General features: G+C 40.3%; 1 protein-coding gene across 1 annotated transcript in view; it reads right to left on the reverse strand.

The window, feature by feature from the left end:
• Window positions 1–26,043, reverse strand: part of LOC120741096 (enhancer of polycomb homolog 1-like) — a 33,881-nt gene that overhangs the window by 2,447 nt on the left and 5,391 nt on the right. The window contains 12 exon segments of the mRNA XM_040043749.1: window positions 944–1,355; window positions 1,855–2,002; window positions 2,445–2,569; window positions 7,946–8,358; window positions 9,910–10,058; window positions 10,250–10,339; window positions 10,569–10,727; window positions 11,840–11,993; window positions 15,655–15,803; window positions 16,402–16,608; window positions 17,050–17,195; window positions 18,313–18,472. Coding sequence (XP_039899683.1) covers window positions 944–1,355; window positions 1,855–2,002; window positions 2,445–2,569; window positions 7,946–8,358; window positions 9,910–10,058; window positions 10,250–10,339; window positions 10,569–10,727; window positions 11,840–11,993; window positions 15,655–15,803; window positions 16,402–16,608; window positions 17,050–17,195; window positions 18,313–18,472 — 2,312 coding nt within the window.

Consider the following 26,043-nt stretch of genomic DNA (forward strand, 5'->3'; position numbering starts at 1 on the left):
CAGCTGCCTATCTGATGATATTTAGATCAGCAATTCTCATATTTTGGCTAAAGATTCTCTGGGCTCCGTTACCAGTGTTTCCCCAGTCAGTGCCGGGGAAATGCTGGTACACGTGTAAGCCTCATTAGTCAATATGCAGTTAAGGCAAGGGGCCTGTTAATGTCACTTCATGTCCTGAACAAAATTAAATTCCCCTGAATGGAAAGTCAAAAGCTCTTTCATGGGGGTTAAAAAGAACTGAGCATGAGCATGCTGGGATAAACCCTTAACCTAACCCAGGAGTTCTCAAGCTTTGAGGCACCAACAGATGGGGGATGACAAAAAATTGAATGGAGAAAAATTTCTTGGGGAATTAAACATGACATACTACTGCACTGAGGTCTTTTTCTTTTCTTTTTTTAAATAAAACTCAGCTTGAGTGAGGAAATCATTTGTTGGGGTGGGGCGTAAAAATGTTTTGCTTCTGAAGCAGAGCATGGCAAAAAAGCTTGCGAGTTACTGCCCTGACCTAAACCCTCCTTTTCTTCAAGTGTTAGCACCTAATCAGGCTTTTGAAATTGTGTGAAAAAAGACGTTGAACTAAATGTAATCACAAAACTAAAAATGGTTCTCATAAAGATAGCTGGACGTGGTTGTATTTTAATTGATTTTTTTGGCTTCGGTTTCCTGTTTACACATGACAGCAACCCAAACCCATACATGACTGCCACAATCTCACACAGTGATCATATTCAACAAGTATATCTTTCTTTATGGAGGCATGTGGGACATTTGTCCAATGGTTCTTATAGGGCACAGTGTAAGTACAGTACATATAACAGAACTTAGCAATTTCATGCTTACTCAGCATTATCCCAGTTCCCTTAAGCTTAACAATAAAGATTAGTAAAAAACAAACTTATATTTACCTGCCACATATTAGAAATGCTGAGCAAAGCCTCACCTGGAGCTCATGTCCATGGATGTTGCTCCAGATACTTTGGGGATCTGCAAGTTGGTGGTGGTGGACAGCTTTAAGGCAGAGGATGGCACATTGCCAAGGGTCCGGGGGATGTGGCGTGCAGCCAGGCTGGCGGCCGACGACACGCCCAGACAGATGTTGTTCCCGAGGAGGACCTGAGTGGTGGCAGGGGTGGCACTGGCAGCGCTGCACCCCAGGAGCCCCAGTGCCGCTGCTGCATGAGCGCCGGGGTTGGAGTTGAGGGAGGTGGGGACGGCATTTGCGGGCGAAGGGGTGGCCGAGTTGGAGGAAGGTTGGAGGAAAGTGGGGGCTGCGGTGGTGGTAGTGTGCGTCGTCTGGTTGGTCTGGTGATGGGCTGCTGTTGTGCTGGATAGGTGCAAACCTTTGAAAACACCTGGTGGATGAAGAAAAGGTCTCATGAATGCAAATGATAACAGCTAATGTAGTCAGGCAGCCACACAAACCTAGAGCTATAAAGTTCCCTGTGCAATGACAAAATACCATTTTGGATCAGAGGTGCACCTGCACAATCTAATGCAACCCTAACCAACAGTGCTGCAATAACTTCCATCTCTCTGAAGCTTATGTTAAGTTTGTTGACACTGTCAGAGGTGCTGATGCAACACTATGGTAATTGTGAGGCTGTTGGCAGCGTTATTTTTTGTTGTCGTCATTTGCTTGTTTTTGGGCTTGTTTTTTCTCCCCAGCCTCTGAGGTGACATGAATGCACAATCTAAACCAAGTATTTCCAAAAATTGAGCCCTAAAGACATTACTTTAAATTGGTCTCTCCAACTATTATGTATCCTGGAAATTGTCCCTAAGATCTTTGGCTCATGCTCCTTCTAACATAAAGATATATGCACATAGCGACTATATATTTGCGTCACTCACCTGCACCTGGGAGGATCCCATTGACTCCACTCGTGACTACCGGTACTGGGTCCTCTTTGGACTTACAAGCCAGCAGCTGATCCGTGGTGACGAGGGCTGAAGCAGCAAACTGGGCGCTGGCCTGGTCTAATGTCTTGGATATGAGCGCCTGGAAACCAGAGACATGTAGAAAAAAGAAAACGTGGGTCTGTGCCAAATGCTTGACTCCTGTGTTAAAATGTATGAAACTGCTGAAACAACTGAGCTCAGCACTTTTGCTGCCAAAGCAGCTAAGGGCATTAATGCTGCTCGTGGGAATGAGGATGTGTCCCACTTCCTAAGGATGAGGGAAGTGACCTTCAGCTGTAAATCAGTGGGAGAAGTCTGGCTCATTTAGTTTGACCACTTGGCCAGAAAAGCACATTTTAAATGTGCCACTTGGTTGCAGAGAATGACACAAGTGTTGAGAATCATCCCAGCAATTCTGGACAGAATATTACACTTCTGTGGTAATACCACCTCCTCCTAATCCCGTTGCCTTCTTAATACTGGACAGCTACCTGCGTCTACTACAATAAAAAGGTACAGAAAGGGTATTAGTCTACACTGACCTGTGTGTTGGTAGTTGTAGGAACAATGTTGGCTTGTTGCTGCTGCTGTTCGCTCTGCTCCAGCTGCTGTTTCTGCATGAGGGCCAGCTGCTCCTGGTGCTGCTGGTACTGCTCAGCCGTGAACACTGTGTGAGAGAAAAGGCAAGGGTGAAAAACAGGATGGGGGAATGCGCTTTTTCGCTTCAACATTCCTTGGAATTAAGGGCTGACACCCACATCAAAAAAGGAATCAATAGGTTACATCACTACTTATTTTCCCCATCCCTAGTTATCACATGCAATTACAGATGCAGTATACATCAAAGTGATACAAGAAATTCTGTTGATTCAGTGAAGCTGCAATTAATGTTTTGTGCAGAAATCATGTATTTCAAATTTGGAAAAATTTTGAAACAAGATAAAAGTCACTGATAAGTTTGAGCCCATTTAAACAGGGTTCCACATAATCCATGGCCATGTGACGGCAAAGAATTTATTGAGAGAGCTGATTGGCCACCTGGGACTGTTTCTCCTCTAATCGCAGTTACAAATTTACTTGTGAAGCAAACTGGCTGAAGCAACACTTACGAATGAGGATTTTTTCTTGTATTCAGTATTTTCATGTTAATGAAATATTTCAAGTTACTGGGAGATTGCAGTTTCGCTTAGTGTGGAAACAGCAGGAAAGTGATGCTGGTGGTGCAGGCCTCAATGTTATTAGCATATAAGGTTGAGCCCGATTGGCTTCTATACAGCAGTAAAGACTGCAGGACTGTTGAGGGTGTGTGTTTATGCTCCAGCTGTCAGCAAGCAGATTATGGTTGTTAAATCAATTCCCAGATAAAAATTGATCCTGAAAATGCTTACTATTGGATTATTTACTCATTTGTGACAGTATTGATACCAACAGTGCTGTCTTTGCCTCCTCCAGCTTACACACAACTTCAGCTAACACTGCTGCCGACAGGCAGGCACACAGTCCCCCTTCACTAGCAACTGCAGTAGTTCACCTTTACAATGCTGAACAACACAAGAGGTCACTACTCCTGTTTCATCTCCTTTTAATGAACACTTATCCATAATGTTAACCCTGGCTGGTGCATACATACAAGGTAGCAACTTTTAGCAGCTACCCAACAGTAACACACCCAGCTTCTGGGAGTCACAGGCTAGTGTACTCCTGGTGCCTGTTAAAGGCTCAGATAATTGGCAGAGCTGCGACAGGAAGCTCATCTGGCATAAAAATCAGTGACAAATTAAACATGTGGATTAATGTGCTCTGTCCGCCTTTGTGGAAATAAGGGAGCCATATTAGCTGTTTTCTATTGTTATGATAACAGCAAGCAGATAAGGCAAATTTTAAAAAAAGCTAACTATAGGTGCTATGCAGCAAGAGCCATCAGTTTGTCCATTTGTAAAGTTAATAGATGGTTAATTTAGCAGCATACCATAGTTGTATTTAAAGACTGTGGTTTCTCTTGAAGTCCCAGATTAAAGCTGTGAAATTTCTAGCATCAGTCAGAAAAAGAGCCCGCCAATAACGGTCCTTTATTAAGCCACTTCATCAACATGCTTAAAGATGAAGAAAGCTAATCTTTTCAGCTGCTTCCAACGACCAACACTTTGTTTTACATAGAAATGAAGGTGCTGAAATAAGAACAAGCTGAAACAAAACATTTCTAAGCAGATGTTGGGTTTAGCGTAATTTTTTAATATGGTTGATTTCTTTGGCTGCTGATAGCCTGCAGGCATGTCAAAAGAGGGAAATAGTGTTTGGTTTACTACATTAAAAAAAAAAAAAACACCTTTAGATACTTTATATAACATTATTAATAAAGTAACTAAAACATGATTCCATATTGTTACAATTCAAGCTACTCCCGCCTTTTTAGCAGACAAAAGAAAAACGTAGGCGGCCAGTAAACCCGATCTGCTGGTCCGGCACGGTGGATGAATTTAAAATAAATTACATATACATGCAGCATTTATTTCAAAATCATTCAAGAATGATTGTTAATACAAGCAGTTATAGACACAACTTGGCTTTCTGTAGATGTATATAAATGTAGTTCCTTTGGGGGGCTTTTAGAGAGCACGATCCAAAGGTTTGGTTGGTGTAGGCGTGTTGCCACAGGGTACAGAAAAATGTATAATAAGCTAGAAAGACCAGTTTGAAGGCCTCTCAAACACAGTCACACAATGGTTTATGCTCTGGGGGCCTGACTGTACATTTCAAACCTGTATATGCACAGTGATATAAGGTTCATGCTAGCAGGGCTTGTGGCCACATGTTGGAGAGCTCAACAGTGTACAACACTGCACCTGTGACCGAGACCGTATCAAGCTAGGACAAGAATAACAATAGCAAACAGGGACATATTTCATGTTTTCATACATAGTTTGTTTTACACTGCATTGTAAACAGCAACATCTCTATTCAGGTTTAAACTATGGCTCAATGATTTGAAAAAATGAGCTCAAATGCTTAATAAGAGAAGACAAAACCCCCAAGAAAATGTAGTTTACAGTTATATCTGAAGCTAAATAGCTTCTCAGATATCCACCAATTATCCAATTAAATGACTGCCACCTCATGACTCCAAGCTGTGGACATGCACACAATCAACATTTCATTTCAAGTTTTTCAAAGGTGGCAGCAAAGGCTAGGCAAAAAAGACATTTTAATTAAAAATAAGATTTTGTTTTTGAATAATTGAAAAAAGAAAAAAAAAAGCTGAAATTTTGGTATAAATGTTCACTACTGACTTTTTAGGAAGTTTGTCCTATAAAGTAGTGTGTCTTTGCCCCCCTCTGAAAACCCTAACTCAACTATTTAGTTAATTTTGGGTCAATAAAATCATTCATAGATCAGCTAGACTAACAGGTGCCCTCATGCCCTTGCTTGGTCAGGAACCAGCTCCTTACCAGATAACCTTGTGCGCCCCACCTCCCCAACCTCTGTATTTTATCCATTTATTTATTTCACTCTCCCTTAACCACTCATCCTACTCAGGGTCACAAAGAAGCTGGAGCCTATCCCAGTCACAGGGTGAGGGAGGCTACACCCTGCAGGGGATACCAGACTTATTTTAAATTAAAATTATATTTAAAATATAAAGAAATTTGGTTCTTTTTTGGTTCTTTCTTTACTTACTAAAGGGACAGCCACAGTAGATGGATCCACATGTTTAGTTTGGCACAGATTTTACACTGGATGACCTTTCTGACGCAACACTCCCATTTATCCGGGCTTGTGACCGACAATATGAGCACACAAGCCCCATGAATTTGTGTCTCCTCTTAAACTGAGGATTTTTTGCAATGTATGACGCTTAATGTCTGAACAAATCTGCTTGGGCCAAATTCTTACATGTCAGCTCATTCTGACACAGCTGCCAGAAAACCACTTATTTCCTACACCAAAGTATTGCAGGACTGCACTGCTCCTCACAGCTTTCAGCTGACTAAACTTTACATGTTGCTTATCTAAAATGTCCCATCACAGAGAGAGGTGGAGTATCTGTCCGAGTTGACCGTACTTGTTTACAGCATCCCTTACAGATATAAGCACTGTCAGGAGCTGTGAGGGCTGAACAGCAAAACAGTGAACTGGTGATAGTGAGTAAGTAACCTGGCAGTCACATTTCTTTCCTTTTTTGTAAAGGCAGGCAAAATGTTGAGAAGACATGGAGGAAAAACTGGTTTCATCTGTGCTTAATTTCTGTCATTACACAATAAAATCAATAAGAGTTTCCTCTTTAACTTGCCAGTACTGTCAAACAAATAAGTGTAAACTAAGTCAAGCCAGGCTTCTGATAAATTCATATCCTCTTTAAATTGTTACCCAGTCTCTGAAATCACCACCCTGTTTTCCTATCTCCAGCATTGATTCACTTCACAGGATATCACAAATCTGTTTAGAAAAAGCCATGTTCTAAATGAAACCCCCAAGCTAGGGGAACATATCATTTTATGTATGAAAAGGAAAGGGGGAACGTACAAAGTTTGTGATTTTACTAGGCATGAGCAGAGCAATCTACCTTTAAGGTGCCTCATCAAAAAATGTTACACGGGTCACATCCCAAAATAAATGCCAACTAACACCATTATTGCTGCATTATGCGTGGATAAACTTAACTGCACTGCTCCATGTGCAACCCAGAAAAACAATTCTGCAGGATGTGTTTTTGTAAACACAAGATGAGCTGAAAACTGACAAAATCAAGAAGCAATAAGAAAACAATCATAAAGTACAGCACGGTGCTCTACAAACCCCACTCCAAACAAGTCTCCAGATTCTTAGAAGATGACTGAACACCCATAATTAAAGCAGCTGTAAAATTAACTGAAAACAAAACTGTACTTCTTCCTGCAAGAGTGTGTGTGTGTGTGTGTGTGTGTGTGTGTGTGTGTGTAAGTAAAATACAAAATGATGTGTTTATAGTTGTGACATGGAGCTAGCAGTGGCTGCACACTCCTGATGCCATAATAAACTTCGTTTGAGCACAGAATGTGTTTATAGAACTGTTGGGACATAGCGTAAAACTTCAAAACACTTGGAAAAAAAAAAAAAGTCTGATCATTGGCAAAAAAAACCCCAAACAAACAAAAAAACCAATAGCAACATTGTGTAATGCACACCAAAAGACAAAAAAATAAAAATAAAAATAAAAATCTCTGGATGCAGCAGCCAAAGCTGGAAACTAACGCAGGTTCTGTAGTGAAAAATCTATTCCTGGACCTCTCTTAAAACCACTGTCAGTGAACACAGTGGATCACTGAACGCAACTGAAATGTTTACCATGCAAAGAAAAACAATGCATAGATGTACAGCAGTCTCCAATAGGCCCTAGTTAATTTTAAGTAAGACTAAGGTTTAAAAAGGAAAACTGTCTGCATAAAAACTGGACACTGAATGGCCCACGAGATCTGTTATTATTCCACAGTCCAAAATTTCAGTAATGAAGTTACATGACAGCATAGCACTGTATCTACACCAGCATTTGATAACACTCTGCTTTCAAAACTAGAAGAATTGGTTTTCTCATTTCAGCGCCCTCCAAGCAAGCACTGTTTAAAGATGAGGTGATCCTCAGTGGTACCAAGGCTCCAAAACCAACATTTTACTGTTTTTTTTGTTTTTTTTTTTTTTTTTTTTTAAATTTGATGCCAGCAACACATTTCCGAAAACAAAATTTGCCTGTACATTTTATGTGCTGGCCTATTTCCAATTAAAGATTGTCTTACAAATGTATATTTTACTCAGATGAACCAATTTCTTCGAACACACAATTCAGTGTTTTACCATCTTCCACTCAGAGCTATGACAATAAACACAAAGTGAAAACAGCCTTCCCAGAGAGTCCCACATTTGTGATTTAAACCTTTCAGTATACTTTTTTTATAGCCATGTAGACAACTAATGTTATTTAACTGCATGCGTAGGGACACTTGTGACCGAGCAATGTAAACCTATCCCTAAAAAACAATAACCAGCATGGTAGAATAAACAAGTGACTTACCATTTACAGGAGTGGTGGCTGGCCCAATGCGATTCTGGGCGCTGGCTCCTCCAGACAGGGTTCGGTTTAGTCCCGACACAGTCCAACTAAAATCCCTAAATCCTCTGCGTGACAAATCTCCACCCAAAGGGTGATGAGATAGCGTCCGTGGTCTGAAGTGCCTCCAGCGGCAAGATTTAATGTTCAAAAGAATCTGGCTGAGGTCCTTCGGTTTTAATGACGACAGGGGTGATGAAGATGGGGGAAGGTGGAAGGAGCTGGCTGGGTCCGAGGTATTGGTTTCTGAGGTACTGGCGTTGGAGATGTGGAGCGGAGAGCTTTGAAGTGGTGAGGCGAGTGGTTCGGGCTCTGGGTCAGAGTCCAGGCTCTGGCAGATGTTGTCTACATCTGTGTGCGCTCTGTCCAACAAGATCCTAAAACATCAACATGTTACGTGAGCTTTTTACTACCAGTCATTAAAGGTCTGTTTACATGAAAAACATGCTCTAGTCATTAACAGCACAACATCAAGGTCCTACGATAATGACTGCACTGAGTGAAGCATTTCCCTGTGAAATAATAAAAATGTTCACTGGAGAGGACCTCATATAGTGGGGCTATTTCATGAGAAAAACAGAATACTTTTGTAATGACATAAGTCTAGCTTATTACTTCATAGGTTCAGCTGGGTAAAAAATGAGACAACTGCTGTTAGAAGTACAGCCTTTTCACTCAAACTGTGCAAGGCCATGTTCTAGCCCTAGTAAAGAACATACAGAGACATTTTAAGATTTTATAATATTTAAAATTGTGCTTGAAATGTCAGAAAACAACCCAAAACACAATGCACTGAAGCACAGTACTACAATTTATACGTATGTCTTACAGGTTTTAGTTAAGAGTTTATTTTTTTTAAATAACACTTTATTTGAAGTTTAAGACCAACTTGCAGTTAAAATACACATTAAAACTGAACATAATCAAATCAGTTCTTTGTGTTTTTAATGTATAGTTAAAAAGTGAATGAAAACATTTGAGACCATTCCAACTTTAAAACAATTTAACACCTTTAAAGAATGTTTGTTACAAAATATCTTCTTAAAAAAAAACAAAACAACTTTATCAACCTACACACATCCTCTTAAACAAAACAAGGCAAACAACTGAACCGTCACTGACATTACAAACCCCACAGCCACACTATTGTTAACCCACTTTCCATGCTTCCTAACACGATCAAGTATTACCATAGTACATTATACTGAAAAGATGTTTCAATTCAGAGCTAGAGGAATCCTTCAATCTCCCTTGGGGAAGTTGATAAGGCCACTGCAGACACAAACAGAACATTGCTCATCTCATGTGTGCCCGGGGAGCAGATACTGTGTGACCCTCGTTTGGTCTCTTTCACACCTGGCACTGAGGAAGCTGCTACCCAGCTCGGTGTATTTAACCGTCTGTGTAAATACTGGGGAGATATCAGAAAAGGCTGCAGGGCACATTTAAGTTTTGTTTTTTAAACTAAACACATGCTACAGTGACAGGTAAATCCTAAAATGGGACCGTCATGTTCATTTCACCTGCCAGCTTGATATTTATAATAAAATGTGCCTGCCAAACGGTCGCTGGTAACCTGCCAAAGAGTTGGAATGGTAAACAACCTTGGCAGTGACAGCTAACACTTGGCTCAATTTCCTCTGCTCCATTTGATACTGGCAACATTCCTAAACACATTTCATATTTAATTTCTCCAGAATTTGGAGAAGTTGGTACATCATGAAAACCATGAATAGTAATACCTTCGTGTCACCCTTATTGTTCTTCATGTCAGCAACAAGGGATGAAGTGCGTCGCAAAAATAATTAAAGAAATAACACTGTTTTTTCTTTTTTGTTAGAGTGGGGTGGGGCGGGTTGATTTACCCAAATGATCAACACATGCATGACCCTCAAAGGCTCTGTAACAAACAGCCAGACTGAACTCACCTGCCGCCTCTGGCCACACGGCGCCTTGACAAACCTATGCAGCGCCTTGGGATGTTCAGCGAGGTCAGACAGTAGCGGAAGCGTGGGTCGCCGAGCCCACCATCTGACGGGCTTACCCAGGGCCAGCTGCCACTCTCGTCTGGACGACACTGAGGGAAGATAAAGGGGAAAAAACAAAAAAACGATTAGATCTGAGAACAAACAGAAGTTGAAAATAAAACAGGTGATTTCATTATTGCATTGTTCTGTCCAGTAGAGTGTGGAAGAGAGAGCAGCCAGACTGGCCAGCCTGCTGTTGGCACTATAAATAGAAGCACAGGAGTCACAGGAGGGCACTCACAGCGTAGTACTGACAGCCGGCCTTCCTCCTGAACGCATAGCAGCCATCTGGGTCATTCTCTTCTTCTGCCTCTGAGGAACCTGAATGGATCTATACGACACAAAAAAATGTAAGTAAAGGAAAAGCTAGGGACTTCAATTCATGCCCTCCTAAAGGGAAAATAAGAAATGTATTACTAGCCAAACATGGTTTTTACAGATGGAACAAACAATATCACTGCTTTCAACTTCTGTTCCATGTTTGTTCATGTGTAATATTAGTCTCTGTAAAAATCCCACTGAAATTGCATCACAACCGAAGGGCTGGAACCAAATGTTACCTGTGAGAATGGTTCTTCATCTGAGCTGGGGAAATCATACTGGTTAAGGTCCTTGGGATTGAACACAGAGGGCCCTGAATGTTGAGGCGCTGACATAGGCAGGATTTTGGGTTTCTTTTCATATTTCCTTTTGGTTCGAACTGCCTCCGTCTTCTCAGGCTGTGAAGAAGGAAAGGAAATGAAAACATGTTTATACTGCAGTCTGTTTAATCAAGAACACTTTTTCATACGCGACACAATACTGCTGGCGGCAATTGAGTGTTGGTGGTCTGTGCACAGGCGCCTAGAGTGTGTGCAGAAACAACAGCAAGTAAAGAGAGGCATTGATATGCAGATGGTGGCACGTGCCAGATGCCGCTGCCTAGCCAGATGGCTGTCCTCCCCCTCCCTCCTAAATCTACCCAGTGCCACCTTTCACCCCCAAACTTCCCCAGTGGGACAACCCCTCCCTGTCTGAACACGGTCCAACTTCTGCTAGGATTAGTAGGATTTCATTCAGTCCTTACACTCTGGGGACAAAGCAAACAGAGAGGCAGGGAGGCTACAGTGAAGAACGGCTGTGCCTAATCAATGTAAAAAATAAGGGTTGGAGTGACGAGGGAGGAGGGGTAGAGTTAAACTGAAAATGAACGTGTGTAAATAAAAGCAAAAGGTCAGCCAGCTGGTAAAAGGGGAAGAGGAGGAGGCAGAAGATAAAAGAAGGGGAAATGAGTGTCTCATTGCAGGGCAAGGGGAGAGCTGGTGGACACTGGAGCTAATGAAGTTCCGATGACACTGAGGTCACAACTGTGCAAAGTAATTAAGTGCTATAATATGTAAACAAAGGGACGTTTAGCTTTATATCATTACATTTAACGGATAAACAGGATATTTATTGTGGTAAAACACTGTCCAACATTTGCTCCTGTGTGTTGTTAAGAACTGTTATACTATAATAAACTTAAGTACAAATTTGCAGTTTCTTGTCCATAAGGGAAATTATTTTTAATAATTTAGACCTAGTTGTCATTTCGAACCATGCACCCTTTCAGAATGAAAATGCCAAGGTCTGATATGACTCAGTGTGGCAATACAGAGTACAGCATTAAGCAGCTTGAGTGAATCGACTCAACTAAAGGACGAATTCAAAGTCAATACAATTTCCCGTAGTTTGCTCGCCATTCTGTTTCCACACACACACACACACACACACACACACACACACACCTGAAAGGAGGGAAATGTGTGTTTTGTTTTTTTTTTTGTACGATTCCTGATGAACATGTCCTTACTTTCTTGTAGTCCTTCATGTCCAAGTGGTCCTGATGTCTGTACTGGTTACTGCTGGACAGGGGAATGATGGGGATGGTGTAAACAGGCTTCACCAGAGCCCGCTGTGCCAGTGCTTCTGCCATCACCTCACTGCCAAAGTCTGGCAACACATTCCTGGTGGACACAGAGAGAAAGGCAAAATATGAGGAAAATCAAAGCAAAGAAGTTAACGTTTTTAGTAGGGGTGCAACGATACACCAAATTCACGGTTCGGTTCGATACTTTGGTGTCACGGTTCGATATTTTTTTCGATACAAAAAATGTTCATGCCTTTTTAATTTGTCATTTATTAAAATTATAAATAGATATTTTAACTCAAAAGTACAGTTTTTAAATTTAATGTTGCTGAAACAACAAAATAATAAAAAAATAAATCTGATCGAGAAATCACTCATCTTTGGAAAAGAGAGTTTATTACAGAGAAATGGCTCTTTCCAAAATAAAAGCTATACTAAACGCTTCTTCTGGGCTATATTCTCAGCAGCATATTAAACATATCAGGTCCCCATAAGGAGAATCATGTGCTAACTGCTGTCTAAATGACTCGGGTGAAGTTTGTAGCATGCGTGCTTGTTGTTTTTGTCTGCTTCCACTTGTCTTTGCTCTAGGATGATGTCGGCGTAAATGTGGTCATGTTTGTTGTGTTCCCACTAGTGCTGTCAGCGTTAATCTCGTTAAAATGACATTAACGCCATAACGCGGCAAATCTCCGTTAACGAGTTACTGCGGATCGCCCCGTGCGTGGGGCTGGACGGCGTCAACACGTTAACGAGCTAACTGCGCTAACGCACTTGTTCACACCAATGTAATTGAGCATTGCATGGCACATCCGACATACTGTTTTACTTTAGTCCATGACGCGCTTACCATCAGGGTCATGCTTCAGATGAAAACCAAGATAGTTCCAAAGGCCAGATCTGAATGAGGGTGGGGGAGGTTCAATTTGCCAAGTTGCAACGAGCTTAGCTTCTGTCTCGCTGCGCTCAGTAGATCTGCACTCGACAGTGCAGCCTAGGCAGAGTCGTCGAATTCAGATTCACTGAGCGCTCAACACAGACAGCATCGTCAGAGGAAAAGTTGATAAAATAAATTTAAAAAAAAAAAAAAAAATTGTATTGTTCGATACATATGCGTACCGAACCGAAAGCACTGTATCGAACGGTTCAATATCGATACGAGTATCGTTGCACCCCTAATTTTTAGCATTACAACTGCACTCCTGCCAACTTCAGCTTTATCAGCTCACACAGTCAGTATGAACAATTATTGGTAAAACAAAGCTCAATCGGATATTTGACAACAGCCCATCTATAGCTGATCCAGTTTACTACACAATAAATCAGCAGCAGTTTATGAGTTGCCGGAAGGAGATAATGCATCAATAAAGAAGCTGGAAGTGTACAGATACAAAGTAACAGTGCACTCAACTCCAGATCTGTGAAGATGGACAGAGTGCCCGGTTTTTACTGGTGATGACTTCTCTTTTTTTGCTGCATATGTGTTATAGAGGACGTTAACAGCAAAGCAATGGCGGGTTGGATGCCTTAGAAATATAGAATGTTTCCGAGTTTCAGAGTGTGGAGCAGAGTTTGTTTACTTAAGACTGGTATCGGATCAGAAATGAATAGTTGGATCAGTGCATCCCTAATATTTACTTCAGGCAACATTGTCAGTTTAACAATAACATTAGACATAATAATACGAAATATTACACACTTAGGTTTAAGTTGTTTTTATTCGCTTCAGTCTTGAATTTTGTAGATGACATACTGTCATGAAGACCGCTCGGGCTCTAACAGATGCATCTCCCACATAGTTTTAGTTGACTATATTAAGCTTGGAAATTTGTGTAAACTACTTCAATTTATCACTAACATTACCATGAATAATGTATAACTGCTAACATCATGCAACCACAGTTTAAACACAAAAGAACCTAAACTTCGATGCACAGTAAGGGCTTGAGACACACAAATGACAGACTGCACCCACCAGACATTACACCTGAGCCCCTCTACAGCAGCATAGCATCATAAAGTGACCGGGAAAAACTACCAACTGGGAACAGAGTGGTCCAGTCTGAGAGTGAGCACTAGCTGTGATGTGCAGGCAGAAACCAGGCCGGGATAACAAGAGGAAATTGAAATGTCACTACAAATCAAAAGCACTTCAAGGAGAAGGGTCCAATTTAAGCTCACGCTGACAGCTACTTTCAGAGTAAATTCATTCCATTCGGATGTCATGTTTAGATGGATTGCAAAGGCTCCACTGGGGGGTGGAGGGAGGACAATCCAAAATGGAGTTTGGAAAACACAAAGTTTATATTTTATAATACAGAGATAGAGTCCACTATACTGCTTAACCCTTTAGAGCCGGTCGGAGCGGGCACGCTCTGTTTTGTGTAACTATTTTTAAATCCCAGTAGCTCTGCAACCACGTAAGCTAGCGCAATAATTTTTTTTGCATATGAAACCGGAGGAGTTGTACTTACATCTTATGCCATCAGCTTGTCCTAGGTCACAGTTTCCTTCCACATAAAGCTTTGCAAAAACTGCATAAAAAGCACTTGCAGCAACAAAAACATAATATTCCAGAAACACGCTTTGCCGATCCGATCAGCTGTTCATAACACTTCCTACGTTGGAATAGACGTCAGCACGAACTTTTGCATGTCCGCCATTACCTGCCCGAAACCGGAAGTGACGTCATTTTCGCGGAAATGTAGTTTTTTTTTTTTTACCATCAGGGCCACAGGGCCTATACCGTTTTTAAAAGTTATCTTTGACTTTATGACTTTCTGTGTCATTTCTGGGATGCTTAGGACTCATATTGCACTGCTGGAAATAGTTTATTTTGATGCATATGCTGCTTTTTTGCAAATTTGCACTATAATATTTATTTTTGTTTTTCCTGCAGTGTATAAAAATTGGTGTATTTCAAAAACTATGAAGACACTCAAAATAAATTTCCTGTGGTGGGAAACTATTTTGTGCAACTTTTTTGTATTTACAGTTTTGAGGGATAAGCCTCTTAAATTTCTCTAACTAGAAATATATGTTAAATAAGCAAAAACGATTTTCAATTTTTTTGTAGTTTATTGCACTTTTTTGCAATTTATGTAATTACTATGCACTTAATGAATACATATTATTAAAATCTGGGCTATAATTGTTGTATTGATGTATAGCAACTTGAAATGCTCCCAAAAATGGCACCACACCATGTAAAAATATAATATAAGCTCTGGCGGACTTGGTTCTATGGTAGGTCTTAAAGGGTTAAAAGACTGGGGAAAGCAAAGCCTTGACCAGGACCCAGACATCACTGAGCTAATGTGGTCCAAACACTACTGAATAAACAAGGTGAACTTTGCATGGAAAAGTGCATTTAACTGTGACCCCAATTAACAGGAGCAGTGAAGCCTGGCCTTATAGAAAATATGTGGTTGACTTTTGTATGATCGGTCAAGCAGACAAGCATTGTGCTGAATTTCAGACTTGGCAAGTAAACAACAGGCTAATCAAATATGGAGGTTCACCACATATACACTGTCCAAAACACCACGCTGTTATCATCTCAGCTTCTTAAGATGTTATCAGAAAGCATTCCCAAAACAGGACAAGGGCACAGCCGTTAGCTATTACCCTGAATGACCCGCTTTTGAAAATCTCATCCAATCAGATAAGTGGGGCATGCGGTTTGAGAGTACAAGTGAAAAGGTCTCCTTTATAGCAACTACTTGTCTGACAAGGTGCAGTTTAGTCAACTTTCTTACCTCTTTTCCACAATTTCCAGTGTGAGGTGCAACAGTTCCCTCTTGCTCTTCTCTCTTCTTTTGATCATCTCTAAGATGGTGACAGCTCGACTCAGGTCCCTGCGCAGCTTCAGCATCTTCTCATATGAGGCCTCATCATTCTTTCGATTCTGAAAACGGAGCAGTGATGATTCAGTGTCAGAAATCTCAATTCCAATATTTTGCTTGTGAATACTGTATCAATACAGAAGCGTAGCTGCAATAGAAAAAAGGTGATTAATCACAATGTTACTGCAATAGTCAGCAAATCACACAATCAAAAAAAATCTTTTTTAAACAGCAAAATAATGTCATATTGTGAGTTAAATATTGTGATAATCTCATTCCGTGAGGTGTCTGGTGGATGCCACCTTAAATTAGTTTCCATTTTAACTGAAAATCTTTAAAAAGGTTAAGGTATGGAAATATTCAACTGCTCATCTTTCATCTTAGGGGAACACTACTGTAGGGACAAAATATTTATCTGCCTCATCTGAACCACTTTAAAGCCAATATGTTTGGACCATACCAAAATCCCATGGGAACTGCTTATATAATTACGTTGGTAAAAAGATAATACAAGGGTTCTAGGTTTTTATCTTCAAAAGTTGGATTGGTGAAGCCCCAGTAGACTTCTACAACTCAAATATGCACATAAAATGTAGGTCAGCATAATTTATGTCCTTTTATTTGCCTTTATCTTACTCATTTTTGGCTAGAAAGTCCTACCTTCCTAGTTTGCATCTTCTCTGTCCGTCGGCGAAAGGCCACATAAGGGTCGCTGGTGCTAGAGCCATCCCTCTTCTCCTGCTTGACGCTGGGGATGAGGCAGCCACCCTTGCTGGTTTTCCTCTTCCGGCTCCAGTAGTCAAAGACCTCCTTGATCAGTTCATCGTCCTCCTTCAGCAGCAGTTTGGCTTCCTGTAGACTGACAAGCTACAGAGCAACACAGGCCAGACCAAGTTAGTGTAATGGCCTGAGCCACATCATTCTGGAAATCAGTGCTCAGCTATGTGTAATAATTAAGTCCAGCTGGTTTAAACAAGCAGTCACTATGAACACACCAAGACACAACAAAACAAAGGCTTTAGATTTTAAGCAGTCACGCTGCCTTCAGGCACATCACATAAACTCATATTTTGTCTTTTTCAATGTCACGTGAACTGCTTATTCATCAAAGAAAAGTCAGAAATAGTAACTTTTAAAGAAACCACTGACAAAGAGAATGACAGGCCTCTCAAATGACTAAAATACAAGTTAAACATAATGGAGTAATGCAAAAAGTGACTCAGAGTGTACATTTTATTCGGTGTAAAGTGAATAAAAAGACTTGTGTGCATGCAAAGCAATACTTTCCCCACACAGGGTTACATATACCTGCTGTCCACTGCCTTTTTCCAGCCGGTCTATCATTTCTTCAAACTGCAGAGCAGTGATTTCCATTTTCTTCTTCAGCTTATTCACAAACGTCTCATCCTCTGAATCTAGGTCATAGTCTGGCTGCTCTGTATCCAAACTAAAAGCTGTGGGAAAAAAAGAAAAAGAAAAAAAAATAAAGAGCTGGTTACTGGAGAGACAGATGCAGCCAAGAAAATATTTCAAAGACATTGCAGGAATGAGGCTGCTGAACTAAACAAAACATCACTTTTCTGAACAATACCAGCAGAGGCTGCAGTGTGTATCAAATTGATGAATCAATATTAGATGACTATGACACATTTCAGTCAGCAAAGCCTGGGCTTACAATACAGAGACTTTATAATTCACCATCATTTTGTATTTAGCAACAGTGCCTTTCAAGCAATGTCAATAACACAACCCATAGGATATGAACTGCTGAAGCCTTTATCTTCAGCCAACTGCAGCCGAACTTTGCTCAAAAAATAAACAGCATTTTATCATAACAAAGCGCTGTGCTTCAGTTTAGTTGTGTGCTTTCACCCATTCAATAAGGCAACACTTTAGGACAAATATGAGATGTGAATTTAATCTACCATTTGAACATAAATATTGCCCCTGGCTTTGTATTTTTTTTGGCCCTGCCAATCTGACATTGAGATTCTGCAGAAAATAAATTCAAAGTGGCTGTCACTACTGTGGCCCTCGGGTGAAAAATAAGATGTTTACTGAACAGCCACTATCAGAGCCACTGTAATCAACACATTAACCTGTCAAAGCCAGTGGCATTTGGAAAAGCCCCTACATTTAAAATGTTAAGATGACTGCCAAATTATGGTGAAAGTATCTGCAACAGCAGTCTCAAAGTTTGACATTTCACTAATGCGAACACAGGACATTTCATGGCTACAGTAAATGCCAAGCAACAAGACTTGATCTTAAAGTTTTGTTAAGAAAAAAAAAAGCAACAACTATGTGTGTCAATATGTCCACATGAAAAAGCTCTAACTTTCAGAAAACCGTCCAGGAAACAAAACATACAATATAAATACACATCTCTTAGAAAAGCGCTTCTAATTACTCACAGGTTTCTCATCAAAACCACAAACACTAAAATCTCTCAATCAGCAGAATAAACACCCTGAAGCCATCCGGTGCAGCCAAACGGCAACATCACCACATGCTCACAGACCACTAACACAGCTAAGAAGATAATCCACTTGCACGCAGCCTGCTACTCACGCTGTATGTGAATAAGCTGCTTTGGCATTTTGAACTCCCCGGGGTAGAGGGACTCGTAGTGCGTGATGTTGCACTCCGCCTCGGGGACGGGGATAACCATGTTGTCCCGCTTCTCGCCATATACCTGCTGCGCCGAGATGGCCCGCTGGAGATGGTGCTCCTGAAAGAGAGAAAGAAGCCGCTGTTTAGAAAAAAATGTAAAGACTTCTGCAGTGAACAGTATCTTGATTTGTCAAGAGACATTTGTACACAAAGAATTATTTAAAAAAAAAGGAGGAAAAAAAAAAGACTCCGGATTGTTTTCTTAAACCATCTTGTTTACAAGTTGACAAACTAAAAAAAATATTTTAATTACTTCAATACTCATTTTACACATCACCCCCCCTCATTTCATCCTGTTGTGCATCTGCATGTACGTACAACAGTGTGTAATGGAAACAATGACAATGAGTGATTTAGTTAAGACCAAAAGTTGTTTCATTATGAGGTGCATGATATCGTTTCGCTGTGCTTGCACAGGACTAATAACCATAAGCAGTCCAATGTTAAAGAACGCCAAGTGCTTAAAGTATTGTACTTAACAGGATAATAAATGTGATCTGTGGCCTCAGACCTCTCACATTAAAGAGATTACAGCCTAAACCTCTCACTGGACGAGCTCCAGAGGAAGGTCTGCGAGGACAGAGCTGTGAAATGTTTCATGTACATAACATCGAGAATCCGTATGTAAAACCAAAGGATGCACGTCAGGACTGGCTGATATTAGCCTTTTTCTGCAAATGTCTTAGGCTGGCCAATGTTTATGGTCTGGCTGGCTTTCATCAGTATATTGGCAAATAAGATGGCAGCGGCTGATGTTTATCTATTGTGTTGGCTCAATTTTGCGCTGCCTAAATGTTGTTTTCATTCTGGGGATTTCTTTAGTTCCCTGGCACAGAAGAAATAATACAAAAAACACTGGCATTGCTTATTGTTCCGACTGATTGGTTTAAAACATCTGTCACACTGTGAAATACAGAATTATGAAATTCTGAGCCAATGCAGATGTTTGAAATATTTTGGCTGGTAGTAGACTGAGGTACTGTTTACATCTTGTGCCAGAAAAAAAATCTATACTCAAATTTACACCCAAAATTAACCAGGATTTAGTTTAGTTTTTGTCTCCCTTGAAATCAACACCAGGATAGTAATGTTTTCTTAGTTGGGCTTCATTTAGTGAAGCATAAACGCCATTGTTGGTTATCAAACAGCAATAGATACCACAAGAACAATCACAGACTTCTGTTAAATAAGGAACCCCAGACTCAGCTTTGTAAATCCAGCCTTTCGTATACCTGTTTAAGAGGCAGGAAACCCCCTGCAAACCAGTTTAAAGTCTACAATCCTTTTATCACACTAACCTTTGAATGAAATAAACACAGAAACAAAACAGAAATTTACACTTAACATATAAACATCAGCTACTGCAATCTTATTTGTCAGTGCAAAGCATGATGGCAGTTGTTCAAATACAAAATGTTCCAAAACAGGAAAGGCCTGCTACATGAATGGTCATCTCTCCATCCCTTGTGAAACCCTCACTGGCTTCATATGGTGCTGCCAACATTTCCTCTTCCTCTAGGGTGTATTCATCATCAAAGTCATAGACAAACATGTCAGCCGCTGGGTCAAAATAAAAATCGCACTCGTCTGAACATCCTGCACCTCCTGGGTGTGAATCCTCTCCAGTTCCCTTCGCTCATTATCTGTCAGTGTTTGTGTGGCATTTCTTAGCTGTCATTTTAAACCTAATCTCAATTCATTTGTCTAGGCTTGTCTGGCAGGCAAAGCATAATATTTATCATAGTTTGTTATGTCTATATAATGTATGCCAACACAGTAATGATGTCTCAGAGAAATGAGTCATCAGCAGGAGAACAGCGTAGGAGTATCAGCAAGTGCACTGCCATGTCAATGAGTTTGGAAAGGTGAGCTTCACAGTCAGCCGAGTTGGACTTTGTAGCATGTGCTTTGTGGCAAACACCTCTTTTTGAGCACCCCTCAGGTAACCCCACTATCACTCACAACAATGACTCATTATTATTTACTGCATCTCTCAGGTGGAACAAATGGAGAGAGAAGAAAAAAGTTTACAGATATTCTGTTACCTATGTTGAGCCAGTGGATCATATTAAAATACCTGCAAAGTTTCTTCAGCAGCAAATCTGGTACTCCAACTTGGCAGCAGAAGCATAAACGTGGGCAAATGACTCAGACGGTTTGACTCTTGAACTCAGCAAGTACAAAATGTTTTCATATTACACAACTGATAGTTACCTGAAATATATGTTGTTTGGAAGAATCCCACAAAAACATGAATCTTTTTCCCCCTGTATAAAACAGTGTCTTAATTTTCCAAACAGCATACTGCTCCTCGTAGGCCTGTGCGATATGACCAAAATCTCATATCCCGATATAAGAATCCCATCGTCCCGATAACGATATAAATCACAAAAATGTAACATTTTCTGTAAATTCTGTGACTCTCGGGCAGCTCGTCTTGCGGGAAGTGTTTCCAGCTGCGCGTCATGTACCCTGAGTCGAGTGTTTTAACCGATGCATGAAACGATACATTTTTTGACATAAGTTGTAACGGCCGCCGTTTTCTTTGTGAGTATTTATTACACGGCGTGCTGCGGGGAAAAGCCTGTTCTAAAGTTTGAGTCTAAGGTTGATTTTTTTAGCACCTGGCAGCTCTTTTTTAATTCTCATCCGTAAATAATCTGCTCTTTCACGTGATTCAGTTTATTTTGAAAGGTCTCAACAGGATCTTGAGCTTTCTTGTGAAAGGTTTATGTGGAAAATAAACAAGCAGACACACGGTGGTTTTACCATTGTTGTTGCTAACCACAACGCATAAAAACAGGCGCTTGTCCGTCCGTAGTGTGGTTATTAAAATATAAGAGAAAGAGAGAACTTTAAGAAATTAATATAGCCACTACAGTGACCATTAAAACGATGAAAAAATATTGCCGTAAACAGTTTATTTTGTGACACCCCTGAAACAAACGATAGCGTAAAATGAAACTATAGACGTTTTTAAGATCGTCATCCGATATATATCGTTATATCGAACAGCCCTAGCTCCTCGGAGTTCAGAATCAGTGTTATTACTAAATGACAGGAGTTTAAGCAAAGCTCTCGCTTATGCACTGGCATTAAGCTCTGCATGAAAGACACTGCAACTTACTAGCACTGCACGCTCACTCTGTAGCGCACAATATCTGTAGGCCTTTTATTTGTGGTTGATGCAACAGACGGCCAATCGAGTCAAACCAACTCAAGATCCGTCTTGCTCTAACAAGTATTTTAACAGAGCTCCTACTCATTTTACACTTCACACGCGTTTTCTCAACTACAGTTTATTGGCTAGAGTCTGAAATGTGGGTCAATGTTAAGAGTTACCAACTGCGCCTGGCAAATATGACCACAAACAAGCATTCCCTGACAACGACTCAGTTTTATACACTTCCACACTTGCATGGGTGTCTGAACTGCCTTAAATATAATTCAAAGCCACGAGGAGCTCTGCATGGAGTAACAGGGGAACCATATCAGAGCTGTGAACTGGCATCAAAGGACACAGCATGTGCCCAGAGCTGAACCATCTGCCCCTTGTAAACCCATCAAGCACCGTCTACGCCAAGAAAAACATCTTATTGTGTCAACTGTGAAATTGTTCACCACTGAGGATTTTAGACATCATCCACAACATACTAAATCCCAGCATTTCCTGCTTGCCGCAGGCTCTAAAAGAGCACAAGAGAGAAATACACAACTTTTTACCAAGCACTAACTTAATCACAATCTAAAGCTTGAATAGCACTCTCAACCAAGACTAAATTTGGCACGGTTACACAAATTGAAGGGTAAGGACAAAAACAAAGCGCCAGATTTGGCTGCGACTGCGAGCGTGAGCAGGCTGGGCAGGCACACTTATTAAAAATTTCACACAGCCATGTTCACTGCCCACAAACACACAACTTCCTGCAAATTAGCCAACAGCTCTGTGTCATTGTACATTTAAAAAGTCCTTCCTGGGTTAAACCCAAACTGCAGAAGCTGTGGTTCTCTGAGCTCAGAGACTTAAAACGTTAAAAGTTAAGCTTTGCACGCACATTTAGATCAAACTTCTCATATCTAAATTAAAAGCATAGTTTAAGTCTTTGAAACACCAGCCTGTATTGATAATTACAAGCAAAAATTGAAGCACAATGATGCAAGAAATCAAACCACTCCAAACTAGTATTCAACTGAAATACATTTCTTACAAAATGTACTTAACTGTTGTCTGCACTGTTACTCAGCAACTGTTAGAGCTCAGAGAGTACTGCTTATCAAAGCGTTGTCTACTGACATGACATGAGCTTATGTAAACTACATGATCCAGTGTTTAACTGGCACAGTGAAGGATGCGTTTGCTCATAAAACCGCCACAAAGAAACTGCCCTCTCTGAACCCTACCGTCTGACATGCTGATGAACCCAGGAGCTTTGTGAGATAAGGAACCTGCATAAAGCGTGCACGTAAGGTGCCAATTAAACCTGAGCCTGGCCCAGACCTGCCTTTGCGAGCTTCTATAAAGGATATTGCTTCGGCAGGTTGCAGCAGGCAGCTCTGAGCCTTCTCTGACCTAAAGATATCCTGATCTTTCACAGCTGTGATCCTCACAAGCATGGTTCACAGCCTGGGATTTCCTCTGCAGAGGAGTTGAGCGAGTGTCGGATAAAAGGATTTTGTGAATGGCACATGAGAACAAGTGAACCAGGTTATTACGGGACCCACAGCAAAAGCCTGTGTTAGCCAAACTTTCAAGTTGATGTGCCATTATGCTGTTTGAACTTTCGACAGTTTTTGGATGCTGAAAATTACTTGTCCTTATGGTCTTGCTTCCAAAAAAAGTAAAAATAAGAAACTGGGACTTTAAGTAAATTAAATTTTATGCTTTTTCTTATGTCCTGCTTTGTACAATCAAGTTACAATGATGAAATGAGCATATTACAAAAAGCTAAAGGTTCAAATGATGAGTTTAGCATATTTACCAGTATCATACAAGGCCTGATGCTCAGGCTCCACACTTATCTGAATACAATTTCTTTTCTGGCTCTGCATGATGTCAGTGAAAGCAGATCTCTCTCATATGGTCAAATAAGGGAACCAGCTTAGGGTGAGCACAGCGGCCACTCCCAACTTCAGGTCAAGCCTTTTGTTTGTAAGATGCAGCCAATAGGAAGAAAGCTGGCTTAAATTTAGAGGAGCTTGCACAGTTTGCATTACGCAAAGGACTAACTGAGGGGCTGCAAAGAATTAGTTTGAGCAGTGGATCATGCAAAGCTACTCTAATAGCTAATTAGTAGGCTTACTGTTCATTTTATAAGAATATGATGATTCATGATCATGTATTAGCACACTATGCTTTGTAATTAGGGGTGGGGGAAAAAAATCAATACTGTGTAGTATCGTGATATTTTGTTTGCTAATAATGTATGGATACAGGGAGAGCAGAAATCGATATTTTGTTACAAAAAAAAAGTTTTTGTGTACTGGAACTCTGACTTCAGAGCATGTTGATCAGCTCCTTTTTCTGAGCAAGAATCCTGACATTCCTTCACTGTCCAAATGTGTTTAACTTGTTTTTTGGCAGCAATAAACATGACAGTTTACTTATTTTAATTTAAGACATGTTTTATTTTAATTAAGTTTAAAACTTTTTTATTTAATGTAAAATTATATTTTGTTTTAATTTACTGTCAAATTCTTCAGTTGCTGAAGGGGCTGCATAGTTTTCATAAATTGCATAGTTCAGAATAGCTATAATTGTAGCAGATGGCTGCATTCAGTTAAGTTGGACTAGACTGTAATACAAACCGTTCAGTTTGTCAACAATAAAACTGACTGAAATGAGAGAAAGACTGAGTGTGAGACTTTGATATTAGATAAAATGAATATTGATAAAGTTTACCTTTATGTACAGAATCTGAATATCGCAAAATATTTTTAAAAATTGCAATAATATCGTATCGTGCGTTAAGTATTGTGATAATATCGTATCGTGGGATGTATGGTGATTCCCACCTCTATTTGTAATGTATGCATTTGACTTATTATTTTGGTACAGACAACGTTTTTGGTCTTGTGACACATCTAGTGCAAAGTGGGCACAAATAGTAAAAACAACTGGATACAAAGTAGCTTCTAACGGCTTTTCACCCGAGAAAACACAATCTAATATTGAACCTCAGATTCTCTTGTTCTTCCCACACAAAATGTTCTGGGACTCAGTGGCAGTTCTGCTTTCTGTCACGGTCACAGATGCAGATCGAGGAGAGACAAATGAAAATCTATTTTTCACAGCACCACGCGTTCCCTCCATTAAATGTTCCCAAGAAAAAAATAGATGACTCCAATAAAAGTTGCCATGGCAACAAAAGTGTGGCCTCCAGCAGGTGTTTTCAGCTCAACGTGCCCAGAGGAAGGCGAGGAAGTGAGGGTGGTGCATTTCAGCAAATCCAAGCACACACATTGTGTAAAATCCACAAGTACTGCTAGCTTTCCACAGATGAGAAAGAGTGATTTATGTTGAACAACACTCAAAATTCAGTGGAGAAACAATGTCGCTCAATATCAACCCTCACAAAACACGGCATCACGCAGGTGCATAAGTACTATATGATTAGTATGGGAGAGGGGGACGTCCTTTCAATTTAAAGCTAAAGTGGTCACGAATGCAAGCCCCCTCTAAAGTATTAACATTTTAAATTTAACAAAGGTTAACTTGACACATGCCCATACCTAATACTTGTTAAATGACCCTGTAGTCGAGCTGTAATATGGTAGCTTTATGGACATAGTGTGCACCAGACATCATTTTTGTCCATTTGGTTTTTTTGAAGGAGATCCACACGGAGCATTTTGGTGGCTGTGTTTTGTTTGGCTTTACATGTTTCTCCTGTTTGCACAGAAGCATCCAATTTCACTGTGCCACACATTTTAGTAACACTACCAGAAATCAGTGAAAATTCTAGAAATCACTCAATTTAAGACCGTTAGTCGATTAAACAAACTTCAATACTTTGTGTGTTAATAAATACACACAAAGAGAAATCATGACTGCAAACAGTGTGAAGGATAGATGTAGCTTCCAGGACTGAAAAGCGTATACCTGACAGCCAGCAGGGGGCGACTTCTCTAGGTGAATAAGGACATCTACTGTTACAGATGGGAAAACTAGCCTCAACCCCCTTCCCCTCCATCAGTAAACCATTTCCTGCTGACTTAGCATCATACTAAATAAAACATTGAGGCAATTCTGTAAATTATAATTAAAGACAGGAGGATTTACTGGCTGATGTATTGTGAATCATAAATTGTGGCGTCGCGGGGACAAAGCCCATCTCTAAAGCATTTTAATTTTGTAGTCAAAAACGTGGTTTACAGATTTACCTTTTAACTTCCCCAGACGTTATGGAACAATTCAATGTGAGTGTAAAGGTAACGGCCACTGGAACACACAAACTATTTACACTATGCAGGACATGGTGCAAGCAAAGATGTCCTGTTGCATTGCAAAAATAGATTGTGTCAGAAGTTAATTGCTTGCCAGAGGTTTGAAGGTTTAAATGCTGATGAAATTAGTCCCTTGATTATATTATAACAACAACAACAAAAACTTCCACCTGATTTAGATTCTGG

The sequence above is a fragment of the Simochromis diagramma genome, unplaced genomic scaffold (genome assembly GCF_900408965.1).
Source record: "Simochromis diagramma unplaced genomic scaffold, fSimDia1.1 OVJJ01000602.1, whole genome shotgun sequence".
In the NCBI taxonomy this organism is placed as follows: domain Eukaryota; kingdom Metazoa; phylum Chordata; class Actinopteri; order Cichliformes; family Cichlidae; genus Simochromis; species Simochromis diagramma.